Source organism: Trachurus trachurus (assembly GCF_905171665.1).
Source record: "Trachurus trachurus genome assembly, chromosome: 4".
NCBI lineage: Eukaryota > Metazoa > Chordata > Actinopteri > Carangiformes > Carangidae > Trachurus > Trachurus trachurus.
Window position 1 is genome coordinate 28,556,721 of NC_139898.1, and position 17,242 is coordinate 28,573,962.

Here is a 17,242-nt window from a genome sequence, read left to right on the forward strand (position 1 = left end):
CAAAAGTATATACAACATAATTGGCAAGAAGTGTTGATTTTAGTGCAAAGTAAAAGATGTGCGATGTGTGTAACTGTGTGTAGAAAAATAAAGTGCGCAGAGACTGTAAGTTATGACCAGAGTTTTTCAGCTGTTATTAAAAGCTGTGTAATAACATTAGTGATTAGTAGTAGTTTATTTAGGTCATATCAATAGTCAAACAATCATCATCAATCTTCCTTCCAGACTATATTCAATCAAACTTATGAGTTTATAATTATGGCATATGATGAAAAGGAGTAGGCTGAAGCTATCGAGCTGCCTACACTTTAATCCTATTCATGTTTTAAGCCTTAAGCTTTATTTGTAATTCAATAGTGCAAAAAAACAAGAAAGATGCCAAACTGCTTATCAAAGTCAAAACATAGATATATCACAATAAATCCATAATCCATCAACCTTTTGATGGATTGTCGTCAGAGAAGACGAGAGAATGAGAAGATTTGCATTTAAACTAAATATTTTTTCACATAAAAATCTTGAATTATTATTCTTTTAAAACCTACATGAATCTGTTGCACAAACACTCAACACACTTGTTCACACAAATAACCTGGTAAATCATCATGTGCAATAATTTCAAAAATATTTTACAAATACAACTCTACAACTAGCCTACATTGTCTTATTTAGTTTGTATAATTGTACATGTTACATTAATATATAGATCTCTCTGAAGGAACAGATATTGTCATTTCACAGTTTTTTGTCTCGTACTGTCACTGTGCTGCTATAACACTCCTAAAGTTTCCACTGTGGGATTTACAAATTAATATTCTTTTTCCTATTTTAATTTTCATTCATACATTTTTTTTTTCTTCACCACATCTGCACACTGCTATTTTATGAACAGTGGCTAAGACAGTTAATAGACAGAGATGAGGACTTACATATAAGAGTAGCTTCTTATTTACCAGTGATCACAACTAATAGCCTAACAATACTGAGTTTATGCTCAACATGGAGGAAAAGTTTATAGCCTATAATTTAAATTAAACATCTTTAAATCACTTCATCTGCATCATGAAGTGATGAGTGTTTATCAGTAAAAATCTGACATTTCACTTCAGAGCAAAGTCACGTTAAAACCTATAACATAAGAAAACACCGTGTTGCGTTCTGCAAACTTCATTTAACTATCTCTGTTTTAAAAAGAAGATGTGATGGTGTTTACTAACCTGCAGCTGTGTGTCTTGTGCAGGAGCAGCTGGAGGAACAGGAAACAACGACAGAACCGGACGAGAGAGAAAAGAGTGAAAAATAAAGGAGGAAAGTCAGAGTTGAGTTTGTTTGACCGCCCCCTGCCGGTCACACACCGGAACTGCAGCGTGAGTTTGTTAGATTTCACACAGTAAGTTCACACAATAACTGTAAGCTACTCATCTGTGAATTACATTAAATTTGGATCAAATATATCTATTATATATATAAAACATATAAAATACATCATAATGTCAAATATGTAACAAGTTCAAAGTCATACAATTGTTTCATTTAAATCAAAAAGACACCTGTCTCTTATCCTCTATACTTTTGAAAAAAAATGAATAATTAACTAAACTTACTGATACTTTACCATTATGGTGTAAATTACTGTTAATTCACCAACTAAAACGTGTGTTTCTGGGTCATTGGGTCAGTTTGTTTTCTGAGGATGTAACGACTCCATGTGTCCTCTAGATAGAGCTGTTTATCCTGCTACAATCCACCGGGTTCAGATCATACACACAGGCTGCCTGCTGAGACATGGTAGGATATGATATGATATGATATGATATGATATGATATGACACTGAACACTGAACACACACTGAACACTGAACACACTGAACACAAAGAAACTGCAAATGAAAATGCAAACGGGGCTGAGGGCATGCCCATGGCAGTGTGCTTACGTGCTTATAATGACAGTTTTTGCAGGTGTATTACAATGTTCATAGCCTTTTTTCATCATAAACCATGAGTTGGGAAACTAAAAATTGTAATTTGATGATGGAAGGAAAAGATAGAGGATCGTTCAAGTTTCTGCACTTCATCATTAAGTAACTTTCAAAGGCAAAGAGTCTTAAAGTGCAAATCTGAGGACTTCAGAGACCTGCTGGTGACGCAGGCTGCAGAAGAGCTGATGTTCAGTGACGAAGATCTTTAAAAGTGATCACAAGAGTTTCTAAATTTGACTTTCAGGCGTCCTCCTGCAGCTGCATTTTGAACAACTTGTTCAGTTATGTTTTATGTAGGTAAAGGAAACGGAGTTGGTTGAGCTGAGCTGAAATTCACATTTTTTATTTTCTTTGGTTTTTAAAGAAAATAAGTGAGTTATAACATGATTTAACAAACTAACACGCAAAAATAAAATACATTTATCTGACCTTTCTGAAACTTTCTGAGAGAAAGAGCAAAGTTGTTCAAAGATTGAGTTAAAGTGAAACTATTAACAGCTGCACTTAAAGATGAGGGTCAAGAGCCAGTTGTGCAGCATGATTCACTGAGTCTATATCTGTGTTTATGTGTTAGTTTGTGCAGATGATGCATCATGTGTGTGCAACAACAACATCATCTCCTCTTTATCCTGCAACATTGAACATTTGAAATGAAAAGGAAACAGAATCCACTCAGCCAGAGGTGTGTGTGTGCATTTATCTGCTTTTATTTATTTATTTAAGAGGCGCTTGTTTATTTTTAATCTAATCCTGAGGGGAATGCTTATAATGGAAAAAAAAGAAAAAAAGTATTCTCATTCAGGCTTCGTATAAACTTATTTTTCTTTTTAAACAAGCGGAAACTAAACAAGATGCTGATTTGCATCGGAAACAAATGAAACAATTATATCACAGCGACAGTTTTTCCTTTCTCCTTCCCGGCAGAGAAAAATAAGTTTTAAAGACTGGTCTCTTGCGTTTTTAGTGGCTTGTTAAAATAACAGTTTTGCAGTAAAAGTCCCAGAGGCCTGTTTGACTGCTCGGCCACAGCTGCTGTTGCTACAGTTTAACGGGCTGTGTGTCTGATTGTCTATCTGTCTGTCTGTGCATCCCACCACCACTCCCATCCGGTTTTTTAGAGGGCAACCCTTTGACAGCCCCCACCACCCATAAAGGAGGCTCTGTCTGGGCTGTGAGAGGCTGCAGTGGTCCCCATGGATGACAGATGGACGGATGGATGGATGGACAGATGAGGTAAAGACGGAGGAAGCTGTAAAAATCGACTCATTCTCCGTCTTTTTAAGTCAGTCATGGGTGAACAAAGAACAAAAAGTCAAAGTCAAGCCGGAACCAGACACTCGGGCCGCGAGACGGAGGCAATTACTGTCTGAGACGTCATTGGCCCCGAGAGAGGGAGGGAGGGAGGAGGAGGAGGAGGAGGAGGAGGAGGAGGAGGAGGAAGGAGGAGGGAGGACAGGAAGACGAAGAAGAAGAATAAAGGAAAGGAAGTAAAACCACAAGGGACTGGATGTCCTCTGGATCTGAGCAAAGAGAAGGAAGTGAACAAAAACAAAAAACAACACAGAAATAAAAAATATTAACAACAAACTTTCTCTTTTAAATCATGTAACTAACAGGAAGGTCAGTGGCGGCCTCTACGGCCTCAGTCTCAACCATGGATCGATCGATCGATCTATCTATCTATCTATCTATCTATCTATCTATCTATCTATCTATCTATCTATCGGTCTCAACGCACTTCAGCTGAAGAAAACACATGCAAAGACATAAACATGCTACGAATTCAGAAAACAACTTCATCAATTTTGAAAACACACACACACACACACACACACACTCCCAGCACAACAGGAAGCGTTTCTGGGGACACAAAAGAGAGACGGACATTTGTGTAAAGATAAAGTCCGTTTGTTTGGTTCATTATGACGTAATGTAGCGTTCATTAGCCCCAGAATCACTTCCCATCATGTGTTGTCACATTGTTGCAGTTGTTTTCTGAATTCACAGCATGTTTGTGTCTTTGCATGCGTTTTCTTCAGCTCCAGTGTGTTGAGCCTTGCAGGCCACCGTACTTTAAAGAGGACATATTATGGAAATATCACTTTTTGAAGGCTCTTTAACATATTTGGGTGTTTGTCTTGCCTTCCGGACCCCAAAATGTGAGAATTGACAAAAAAAATCTATAATGTTGGTTCCCTAGGTTGAAATCCACGTGGTTTTACGAGCTGTTCCCTCGGTTGTCTTCCAGTGATGTAATAGGTTTTAAATTTGCATAACCCCACCCCTACTGTACCTGGGACCGGTAGGGCGGGACAAGCAGTGGTTCATTTGCATTTAAAGGGACAGACGCTGAAACCAGCCGTTCTGAACAGGGCTGTTTTGAAAGGATGAAAAGAGCTGTGATGTTTGATCCTTGGAGTATTTTGACCAAAGCATGTCACAGACATGTCTTTAAGACACCTGGGAACTATTTTAATATGTGGGAAAGGAGGCAAAATATGTCTCCTTTAAACTGCAGCAGGTGCTTTGTCCCATTGAGTCATAGGTGCAAAGAGCATTTCTCTCTGTTCCCAACCAAAATCTGATAAAGTCTCAGTCTTAGATTTTTTTTCTTCTTCCAGACTTTTCTCGGATTTTTATTTTTTCTTTGAGAGAGTTTCACTTCTCTGAGTCTTGAAACAACTTTGGACTTGTTCTAGTTCTATATTTAAGAAGATGAACTGAAGATTTTTTGTTGGAGATCTCCTCCTGGTGTCTTCTTCATCCTCACAGACACAAACCAGTTAGCAGTGACTGGTCTGACTGGTGCCCTCTGTTCCTCTGGGAGGTTTTTAAGCCTTGAAAAAAAAGAAAGTAGGAATTGAAGCTGAAATAGTTCAAGAGTCACTGATTTACAGCTTGTAGTCACTTGTACTGTTCCTGCTCCACTGACTTACGACACAGTTTAATGAACTAAAGTCGCTGCTTTTAAGTATAAAGTATAAATCTGCCTCGGGTTTGATTTGTGGACAAGATATTCTTCCATCGGTCTCTCCATCCGTTCATCCATCCATAATGTGTGATCAACAGGAAACTCCTGAAAGCTGTGTATAGGATCTCACTGTTGTGTTCAGTGTCTCCCAGCAGCTCAGGTGATTATAGTTTCCTCTCAGGTCGACTCCCTCATGAGCACAAGGAACTGTAAACACCCCCAACACCCCCCACCACCACCATGCCGATCAATAAACCTGATAAGAACTCCATCCTTTCAGCTCCAGCCTGAGCCGGCAAAGACCGAATGCAGCAGCTCTACCTGAGACAGAGAGAGAGGTATGTGGTGTTATTTGATGTTATTTTAAATCTTTACTATTATAACTTTAATTCACATCGACAAAAATCAAACAAACAAACAACAAAAAAGTGAGACTAATAATGAAATCATTAAAGTTTTCTGCGACCTTCAGGTTTTAACAGGATATAAACAAAAGGTAACTTTAATAAAAAAACAAAGAGAAATCCAATCGAATCCAATCCATTTTTATTTATAAGGCACAATTTTTAATAAACACAAAGGTTCCCAAAGTGCTGGATAGTAAAATACAAACAATAAAACATAATAAAAAGACAAAAATACTAAAGATAAATAAAAGACACAATAAAACATAATAAATAGACTGTCCACCGCAGATAAAATATCTGTGTGCACATAAAATCAACAACCTACGTGGTGTGAAAAGCCAAAGAAAAGAGGGAATCTAAATAGAAATGCAGTAGGAACTAATTTAAAGGTGTAGAGAAATGGCTGTTTGTCCTGTTTGTCGCGCCGAGTTCCCACGAGTTGCAGCACTTGTTTACCCGAGTAAGGAAAACTAATTTGATTGGTCGTTATCGAGCGGGCGGGATATTCAAAACTTGGGGCGAGACCGAGCTCGGTGTGTGTGTCTCAGACGTTTGACTGACGGATGACTGATCCAATATCAGTGGCTAATGAATTGTGAGCGTGACGTATAATCTGTGCACCTGCATTACCCAATGTGAAAAAAATAGCACATTTTCATCCCGGATTTACTCGAAAATAGAATTTTGCACCAAGTTTGGGCTACATCGTCTGATAGATGAGTTATTACACTAATGTTAAGACCCACAGTGGGCTCAAATTCAATTTTCTTTTCTGTACAGCTTTAAGAAACTAACACTGAGAAGCCCTTTCAAAATAAAACAGGAAGCGTGACACTTCAGTTTAAGTTTTAATGATGCAGCCTGATCTAGTGTCAAACTCACTTGTAGGTAACTTCCTTCACAAACAACAAACCCAGACTTTTTTTTAAAATCTCTTTCAGTGTTTATCTGCTTCTTACATCCTCACCCGTCCTGTGTGTGTGTGTGTGTGTGTGTGTGTGTGTGTGTGTGTGTGTGTGTGTGTGTGTGCACAGCTCTCGTCTCAACACGTGGCTGTAATCAGCGACACTGCAGCTCTTATCGTTTCCATCACACTTTTGACATTCAGTTCCTCTGGATCTGGTGATTCACGTTGTTCCACCTCTGTGAGCCGAAGCTACTGAAACTCTGGTGGGAGGAGGAGGAAGAGGAGGAGGAGGAGGATGAGGAGGAGGAGGAGGGTGGTAATGATGACGGTGTTTCTCCGTTGGCTGCTATGTCAAACAATAGACCAGATTAAATATACATAGAACTGATATTACAGCCTCTCTCTCAGTGGGGTGTCTACTTTTATTTACAACTGCAGAGCTCATTTGCAGCGACTCTGGAGGCGTTCGCTCTCATTACTCTGTTAATTCTCCTTTCAGATCTCTGAGCTCGAGGCAAACAACAGTCTGACGTAAATGACAACAACACACTGAGAAGATGAAAGAAATGTGAGGGACGACAAAAGGCCGAGTGCTTTTAGGGACGTTTGCTGCGCTGTCCTCTGTGAACCAGGTGGGCGGGGCTTGAGTCTGTATTATCTGCTTTGTTGTGACATCATAAAGTTCAGGAAGTGCTGGCAGCTCGTTTTAAGACTCACTTTCTTAATACAGACTGTGTGCATTTCTCTGTGGACTGAGGATTTGATACTTTAAGGGATAGTTCAACATTTTGGCAAATTGGCCCATTGCCATAATCCCTATATTTTTAGGAGTAGGTTCGTTACCTTTAATTGTCGGTGCAAGCTATTTTTTAGAACGGTGGAGCAGAGTTGCGAGCTGCTGAGAGCTACACTACGGAGGCTCTTGGGATTTCTTGGTTTCCCTCATCAAACTCATCAAATACACAATCCAACAACTCCAAAACGCTCTGGTGGACAAGTTGTGACCTGCACATTCACTACGCTATGAGATAATAACAGAGTGTTACAAGACAGAGTTGTTTTTTAGAGGTAAATTCATGCAAAACCGCTGATGCGTGTTCCCGTCGGGGTCAGTTTTTCGGCAAGCAGTCTCTGCATTTGTCTTGAAAACAACTCTGTCTCGTAATGTTACGTTAAAATAGCTTGCACCGACAATTAAAGATAACGAACCTACTCCTAAATCTGTAGGGATTATGGCAATGGGCCAATTTGCCAAAATCTTGAACTATCCCTTTAACAGTGTTAATCCCAAATCATATTTATATATAAAGCCAATTTAAAACAGCAACCATCAGGAAAACACAATAAAAAAAATATCACAGACAATAAAACTACAGCAGCAGCTGATCGGAGCTAAAACACTAATGAGTATTAAGGCGGAGGCTGCACACCTGGTCACACCTGCACTGATACAAAACTTTAACCTGCTTCATAGCCAGAAAACACATTTTATAAAATGCGAGACCTTGAAAAAAACAACAATATTAAAACTGGGATGAGAACTCGTTAAGATAAACTTTGTCTGCGCTCACAGATGAATCATGCTTTAATCTCTTCGCTCGCTAACCTGTGACGTTCGACGCCTCTCTTTTTCAAAACATGAAACCAGAAGAGATTTTCTAATCCTCCCGGGACCCACGGTGGCTGAGGGGCCGCTTATCTTGTTTAAAGACATACTCCGTTGATTTTACACAAGAAGCTCAGCTCGGTGGAAACTGTTGAGTAATTGCTTCTGGGTTTCAGAGAGAGGAGGAGGGAGGAATTAGTTTAAGTTTGGAAATTGGGGTTAAAATCTGCAAAGGCTGAAAGATGTTTATGAGCATTTACTGATCGATGAGACTGAGAGGAAACGTGTTGTTGAGGTGCAGAGCGATGAATGCAGGGTCCACTGCTTCACTTTTGTGTTTTTTATTTTGTCTCTTAATGTACAAACCTGTAAACTCAGTAGAAACCTCACAGTGATTCTCTGGAGTCTCCTTTTAGGCCTCTGACCTGCTAGAAACCTGTCGAGCACAAAGTTCAGATGAGTCCTGTTGAATCTAAACTGGTTTTAAAAACGTCAGAGAAGCGATAAAAGGATAGATTGAACTGATTTTTAACATGATAATCCTCCAAACACACACACACACACACACACACACACACACACACACACACAGCCGCGACACGAAATCTCACACAAACTCATGTGATCAAACGTGACTTCAGAGGAAAAACAAATATGGAGGATGATTCACAGACATAACAGCAGCTGGCTGTCCTTACTAGAGACATATACACCCTGAGATATTGATATTTAAAATATATAAAGCCATTATGTTGTCTTATATTTTCTTGTTTTTCCTGTACTTTATATTTCAAAGTTCATTTATTATTGTTCTAAACATGCTTTCACATGTAGATATTTTATTTTTTTACTGAAATACAAAGTAAATCTATTGAAATCAGTTTATAAATGTAAATGTTATAGTGCTGCAACACCAACATTTATCCCAGACCAATATGATGGATGTGGAGATGCATCACAGCGACCAATGTGTATACTGTATGGAAATGTCTATGGTGTGTTATGCAGCAAAAAAGAAAAAAGAGAAGAATAAAGGTGACATGGAGGCTGAGGAGACGATGTGCGCGTAGTTTTTACATGTGCTTGCAAGCTGCAGGTGAGTACACAACGTGACACTTCCTGTTTGGCTCGCTCGTGGATCCGGAGCTGTAAAATAATTGTATTGACTCAACACACTTGACTTATTTGCAACACGTCAGTCTTGTATCGAGTCATTAAACTGGGCCAAATATGATCTGGTGTGTGTGTTTGCTCTGAAGTTCAGTTGAGTTTGGTTGAAGTTGATTTTTGCTTCTTCTGCTCAGTTCATGACGTGCAGTAAAGAGAAGTGTTGAAACAGGACGTTTAAGTGTCCCACACACTCAGTGATTCATTATTCATGGGGGCCTAGATTCCTTTGTAAAGAATGAATAAATGCATCACGTTTGAATTATTGATCAAGTGACAAGACCTGAGTGTCTGAGCTGATCGGCTGTTTACTCCACCGATGTGGGAGTTAGGTAAATAAAGTTCGTCTCCATCTCTGGATCTTCCTCCTCCTCCTCGTCCTCGGACGTATTCCTTCAGGGCTTCTTCGACTCGTCTCGACAGAACGAACAAAACAAACACGAGGCCATGCAGTGACACATGGAGACGCCACGAGCAGGACCAGGACTTCCCAGAACTGGGACAGACACGGATGAATTAAACATCAGAGTGACTTCAGCTCCTGAATTTCCTCCATGTTTGACACTCTATCGAACAGACGGAGGACGACGGCGACGCACAAGCAGGGTTCCTACAGCTTAAGCCAAGTTAAATTTAAGACTTTTTAAGACTTTTTTAAAGCCACTTGAAATGAAATTTAAGACCGACTTCATGATAAACACAAATGCAGAAAAAAAAAAAAAAAACACCACATCAATTACATAGGGTTAGGGACAATTTTACCCACTTTCCTATGTGATCCGAGGTAAAGTGACTGCTACATGAACATTGGATTGTGTCTCTTTCCAGCTGTCCTTTCAAAATAAATGCATAAAAAGTCCGGGAAAAAAAAAAAACCGGTGAGAGATGTAGCGTTGATGGCCGCCACTAACTTCTCTATGTCGGAATGTTAATATTTTGAGATTTGAGACTAATTACAACCATAAAATACCACTTATCATGTGTTAACATTTTTAAGACTTTTGAAAAATTGATTTAAGACATTTTAATGCCAATTAAGGCCTTATTTTTAGATTAATGAATTCAATGCCTTTTAAGACTTTTTAAGGATCCGTAAGAACCCTGACAAGGGTCGGTCTGTGCCGAGGAGGACAGACGGACGGACGGACACTGGACAGGGAAACCTCGCCTCCGTCTAAACAGGAAGTGAGAGGCTGGAATGAGACGACGGAAAGTCATAAAGACATAAAAGAGCGGAAATGCCCAGAAAACATGAGAAAATAGTTTTTTTCTACAGGGAGAGAGAGAAAAAAAGTCACACAAGACAAAGGTCAAAGTCACGATCAGGTCTATTTCCAGTTTTTTGTTTACAAGATTACAGGAGTTGTTACATCCCCACTTTATAAAAGATACAATATAGGAAAATAAAAGATAAAAAAAAAAAAAAATCATTGATGCATTTTGATTTTTGTAGCATATTTTCATTACATAAAAAAAAAAAATTAGAGAATTCACTATAATGTGCAGCAGAGTGAAGATATGAGGGATAAAAAGTCCCAGAAATCTTCATGTGCAGCATTTAGCTTCCTTCATCATCATCATCATAATCATCATCATCGCTGATATCGTAAAAAAACATAAAAAAATGTTCTATAGTCTGATTCAGAGGCGGCTACACAACAACAGATCGCCACGACTACTAGATTCTACGGCCAAGTATTAAAATAAATCACTTTCCTTCATTTGTTAGAGCGAGGACCAAATTTGCATATTCACAGATATCGTATAAAAAAGAAAGGGCGACAGAATATTTCCATAAAATATACACAGCTGTTCCTTCATTAGACGATACAACAGAAATCTAGTTTAGTGGTTTTATATAAAGTCAAATTATAACTTTTCTAAAGCTGCTTCAAAAAAGAACAACAACAAAAAAACATTCAACTTTTTTCCATACAATCTGAATCTTAATCAATTAATCAATCAATCAATCAATCAATCAATACGAGCAGCTGTTGCGGGTCTGATAGTGTGTGTGTTTGGTTTATCAGGTTGAAACGTCCTCCCTTCACCCACGTGTGACTGGGTGACATTCTGGCTGAACAGGTTTGATTCGTCTCTGAAAACAAAACAACTTTATCTACATGAGGCAAAATGTAATAAGAGTTAGTGGCTTGTTCGCTAACGTTGCTAAGCTACTGTCAATCAAATGTGATCAAGCCACACCCACAAAGTCCTGATGAAACTCACTGTTTGATTGTTGCACATTTAGCTACAAATATTTAATGCTATAGAGATTTAAAAAAGACTTGATTAAAAAAAAAACACAACTGAGGCGTCAGAAGAAAAAAGTTTTTAAAATTACGTCTCATTTTCAGTTTTCAAACTATAAAAGTCAAAGTGTTGATGTTACTCTGTGTGATCTGTCAGGACAACTCAATCATATTCAATTTTTTTTTTGGTTTATTTTCATAACATTAAATCCATATGTTTTGTGAATTTGCCCTAAAACTGTTGTTTTGATATCCTCAAAAACTGCATTTGAAAAAGCCAAAAGCAGTAGGTGCTTCAACTTTTTTTTTGTAATTTGTCAAGATGATTTAATGCTTTGACTTGTGGGCAACATCAGACGTTAGTGACAGCTTTAAAATAAATCACTCAGTCAGTGAGACAGAGGACGGAGACGAGGAGTCTTTTCTCTACCAAAGTCCAGCTCCACATTCCTGTCATTCTGCTGCCGGCTGACCTACAAGCAGTTACAGTTACAGCTGCAACCACATCTACAACTATAACCACAGCTGCAACCATAGCTACAGCAGCTGCAACCACAGCTACAGCTACAGCTGCAACCACAACTACAGATGCAACCACAGCTACAGCTGCAACCATAGCTACAGCTGCAACCACAACTACAGCTGCAACCACAGCTATAGGTACAGCTGCAACCACAACTACAGCTGCAACCACAGCTATAGGTACAGCTGCAACCACAACTACAGCTGCAACCACAGCTACAGCTACAGCTGCAACCACAACTACAGCTGCAACCATAGCTACAGCAGCTGCAACCACAGCTACAGCTACAGCTGCAACCATAGCTACAGCTGCAACCACATCTACAGCTGCAGCCACAGCTACAGTCACAATTGCAACCACAGCTACAGCTGCAACCACATCTACAGCTGCAACCACAGCTACAGTCACAGTTGCAACCGCAGCTACAGCTACAGCTGCAACCACAGCTACAGTCACAGTTGCAACCACAGCTACAGCTACAACCACATCTACAGTTGCAACCACAGCTACAGCTACAGCTGCAACCACAGCTACAGTCACAGTTGCAACCACAGCTACAGCTGCAACCACAGCTACAGTCACAGTTGCAACCACAGCTACAGCTACAGCTGCAACCACATCTACAGTTGCAACCACAGCTACAGCTACAGTTGCAACCACAGCTACAGTCACAGTTGCAACCACAGCTACAGCTACAGCTACAGCCACAGCCACAGTTACGGCTTCAACCACAGATGCAACCATAGCTACAGCTGCAACCACAGCTACAGTCACAGTTACAGCTGCAACCCCAGCTGCAACTACAGCCACAGCTACAACCACAGATGCAACCATAGCTACAGCTACAGCCACAGCTACAGCTGCAACCACAGCTACAACTACAGCAGCAACCACAGTTACAGCTACAGCTACAGCTTAAGTCACAGCTAAAGCTAAACTTTATTTATTTTATTTTTTTGCTATTTTCTGAGGTCAGGAAATCCCTGCTGGTCACTTATGAAGTCCCACCGTCTGTTTTCAGTTCTGAGACTGGGATCTTAATCCGGTCCCACAGATCAGATCAATGGATAACAGTGTTAGAAAAAACTTCTTTTCGCACTTTGATTGTTCCTCTTTGATCGACCCCTGCAGCTCGATCCTTCTCCTCATGGTGAGCGAGAAGATTTTAAAACTTACAAAAAAAATAAAAAATACGCACAGATATTAAAATGTTAAAAAACACTTTGACTTTGGTTTTGACGCTTTCGTTCACAGATGAAGTGAAGATTAAGGAGAAAATGTCTCTTCTGGGTGAATTATTGCTTCTCCTCTCACTCAGACAGCTCTGTAAAAAATACAATATGACAGAATTTACCTGTCTGACTGAGCCACTAATTTGTGTCTTTGGTCTGTCACTTCACGATCTGCTTCAATAAAACACACCTCTTTCATCTCTCTCTGATGACAACTAATTATCTTTTGCTCCACAACAACTTTCCACCAGCCCGCCCTCCACATGCCGCCTCTCCATCCACTCATCAAGACGCTCTGTCGGGTTTTTTTTTCTTCTTCTTAAATTCACTTTCAGCTCAGCCAGTTCAGAAAAAAATGACTTTTATCAGCAGCCGACAGCTGGACGTCTGCAGCAGCTCAGCTCTGGGATTCATTACGAAATTTTCTGTCTGTACTTGGTGATTGAGGGAAAACTAAATCTTACCAGGTGCACAGGGCAGAAAAAAATCATATTATTAATCAATTAATATATTATTTATATGATCTAGAGTTGATAATAAGTGACTTATGGCAACATATTCCACAATTTCTGGAATAAAAAGAGACAACTGAGCTTGAAAGTTGCTGTTATTTCTGTTTCAGCTCTAGAAAAATACAAAAATATCATTACAATGTTGTTCACAAATGAATTTATCCTTCTAATTGTAATGCTTAAATTACTGAAAATTCATAACTATGATTTGGAAGTTTCCTTAAATCTAAAATAAAACATTACTGATTGATATTTTAATTGCTGATGCTTCAGACCTGCAGCTTTAAAAGGTCGTTCTGCTGGTGCACAAACTTCTTTTGGACCGAAAAAAAAGAAAAAAAAGTGAGAAGATTTAATATGAATGAAGCCAGAAGTAAAAAAGCCTCCAGTTGTGATCGGCCTCTGGCACAAACGGCTTCTTCACATCCTGAACCGACCGACATGAAAGTGAACTTCACCCAAAACTCTTCCCCTCCCTCACTTCCACTCTCGTTCGCGCTCTCCCACTCATTTCCTTCTTCCCCTTCTCCTTCTCCTCCTCTACTCTTCACTCCGTTTGTCATATTAGTTGCAGTTTTAAATGATCTCATTATAGCAGCTTATGGTATTATATGAATTTATGACTAACATGTAATGAAATGTCCCTTTTATATGGATTTAAAACGGGATGATCTTATAATTTATTGCTCAATAACCCTCAAAGAGACACTTCACTAATTACATTCATTATTACCTGATCTCCCTTTAGCAGGTTTGTGTCGTGTTATTACTAAACTGCACTGAAATGAATCCGCATCTTCTCTCCTGCTTCTTTTCCATCATCCAGTGCTGGTCAGTCTTATTGTTATTCATTAAGAAGAAGCTCGTAGTGTCTGATTGACCCCAGATCAGCCAGGCTGGATAGATATAGATATATATACTTTATTATCTGAAGGGCCATGTTTTTTTTTAAATTTCCATGACCTGTGAACCTGTACAAACTTGTAAAAAGCCGCTGAGAAATTAAAAAAGCAACAGATTCGGCCCCTGAAACCACACGTTTCCTTTACCCTACAGCACAGCCTGGAGCAGGGCGAGTTATATATTCAAAAAGTGGCAGTGAATATTTGATCCAAATGACTTATAGCAGTCTGTTTGAGTTTCTGCCGCAGACATCTGAAGCCTCTCGAGTAAAAAAAATGAAGAGAAGAAGTTCCAAACTTTTTCTGAATCATACTGAAATGGCATCTGGACCTCGGCTCGGCTCGTTACTCGAAGGACAGCAGGTCGGGGTGCGGCTCGGGGTCATCGGCGCTGCCTCTAGTGCACGGGGCGCCGTTACCCAGCAGCACCTCCTCGCCCAGGCTGATGCGACAGGGCGTCTTCCCCGAGCGGGGCGTGGAGGCGAGCCGCGAGTCCGGCCCCGGCGCCTTCTCCCAGATGTCGCAGGGTTTGGCGCGGGGCTCCAGCAGAGGAGGAGGAGGATCTTTGTTGATGAGGTCTGGGACAGAGAGCTGGAGCTGAGGCTGACGCTCCTCCACCTCCACCTCCACCTCCTCCTCCTCCTCTTCTCCACCTTTCCCTCCTTCCACCTTACTCTCCGTTGACTCTGGATGAGCTGCGTCTGTGACTTCCTCCTTCTCCCCCGGCTGCTGCTGCTGCTGCTGCTGTGGCTCCTCCTCCTTGGCGATGAGGGGCCTCTTTTCCGGGGAGGAGAGGACTGAGGAGGAGTCTGCAGCGTCCGGAGAGGAGACGACCGGGTCGGAGGAGATCATCATGTCCTGGGTCGTCTTCAGCGCTCGAGGGAGGCGCTTCTTCCCGGACGGCGGAGGCGGGTCGAGCCGAGGGAAGGAGGCGAAGGAGTTGATGTGACTGGAGGAGAGGAGAGGAGAGGAGAGGAGAGGATGTGAGGACGATACAAAGGAATTGATCCATCTCCCAGTCATGTAAAATATGAACCATTATGTGAAATTTTGTCGTAATTGCTCTGTGAACCTGTGAAGGTACAAGTGAATGTTTGTGAGATGTTGCATCGTGAGACTGAGATGAGACAAAAATACAAAAGCAACATCTCTGACATGGCTCTGACTGTCAGTGATGCAGAGGGATGAAAACAGGAAGTAAAGGTGAACTGATGGGGGAACCAAAACAGTAACGTAAAGACCTTTGGTGTGAACATACAACACCAGGTTTGATGCTTTATTAAAGGACAATTCCAGGCAAATTCAACCTGGGGCTCTAGTTTCCTGATATTTTAGGTCTAAAAGAATGAACCTGAAGATTTTCTTTTCATTGTCTCCTGTTTTGCAGTAGTTCTGTCTGTCCCCGCATTGAACGTACACCAAGGGGTTTGCTTACTTCAAGAAAGACGACATGTTTGAAAAATGGAGTTGTAATACAAAGTCTCGCGAAGTCTTGTGCGGCTCACTATGTTTACAGGTCGTCTGAAGCTCCTGTTTGTTTTATCAACACAGGAATATCAACTCAGAGGCACCATGTTTTCGTAGCAGTGAGAGTAAATCTGGCTGTTGTTCTTTCTGCCCGTACTTTGTATTACAGCTCTGTTTACAAACATGTCGGCTTTCTTGAAGTAAATAAACCCCCCGGTGTGTGTTTGAAGCCATTTGACGTTGTCTGTGGTTTTGTGGGATGTAAACAGCCTAAACAGCCTAAGATCTGTCCGCTCCCATTATACGCTAAACATTAAAAAGAAAATCTTCAGATTCATTCTTTTAGACCTAAAATATTAGGAAACTAGAACCACAGGTTGAATTTGCCTGGAATTGTCCTTTAAGAGCAGCAGCAGCAGCAGCAGCTCCTGCAGGCAGTTAAACTTTTGAAACATTTAGTTGCACAAATTCTGCAATTTGTGTTTCAGCCTGCTCTGAACACATGATCTGAGGTGATGGCAAAAAGAAATGAGGGAAAAAGACAAGACACACACAGACACACACACAAAAAAAATATGATGCAACTTCAGTGAGTTGTTGTGAGTGAGCTTGTGTGTTATTACTGCTCTTGTCAAACTGATTCGACTAAACCGGGGCTTTCCACTCTGGTATCATGCTGGGCTGGAAAATGAAAATGAAAACCTACCAGAGATGATTTGTTAACGTCAGTACATTTCTTTTCTTTTTTAAAAGTTACTTTTTCTGACATTTTTTTCTCTCTCCCTTTTATTAAAGCCGCAGTGAGAGAATGAGAGCGGATGGGATGGCTGGACTCAGACCGGTGCTGCTGCATCTCCAGCTTCATCCGTGCAGAACAGACAAGCATGAATAAAAATTCAAAAAGAAAGAAAACAAAAGTAATATTTACAAGCTGCAGGTGAGAAGTGAGTTTCTTTCAGTCTGCAACAACAAACTGGAGCGCGTGCTGCTGCAGGTTTCCATGGTGAACATTACTAAACATCTGGTTCTGCAGCTTCACCTCACTGAACACGTCTCATTTTGCCAAGAATTAATTGGGTGATGGCCGCCGTGATTTTTGGAGAAATACTGTAACTATAATAACCTGTCAGGAGTCGTTGGAGCTTAAAACACAATGAACTGTGTCAAAAAATCAATTTAATTTTTGAGTTTTTAAAAAAAGTTTTTCTGCTGATTCAGGGGGGAGTTGCTCACACTGATGTGACATCCCAGCGATTAAAAAAACAAGGAGACATAAAAATAACTGTGTTGACTTTTCTCCACATAATTCAACTTCAT

At 40.4% G+C, this 17,242-nt stretch overlaps 2 protein-coding genes across 3 annotated transcripts in view; both read right to left on the reverse strand.

Moving 5' to 3' along the window:
* LOC310985199 (tetratricopeptide repeat protein 14-like) overlaps positions 1-17,242 on the reverse strand; it is a 408,748-nt gene that overhangs the window by 76,836 nt on the left and 314,670 nt on the right. The window lies entirely within an intron of this gene.
* The window catches only part of LOC310984902 (carboxyl-terminal PDZ ligand of neuronal nitric oxide synthase protein-like), a 221,330-nt gene continuing 216,788 nt past the window's right edge, over positions 12,701-17,242 (reverse strand). For both annotated transcript variants that reach the window (XM_083970275.1, XM_083970276.1), the window contains one exon: positions 12,701-15,407. In XM_083970275.1, the coding sequence (XP_083826401.1) occupies positions 14,804-15,407 (604 nt within the window). In that variant the 3' untranslated portion in view covers positions 12,701-14,803. The remainder of the gene's footprint in view (positions 15,408-17,242) is intronic.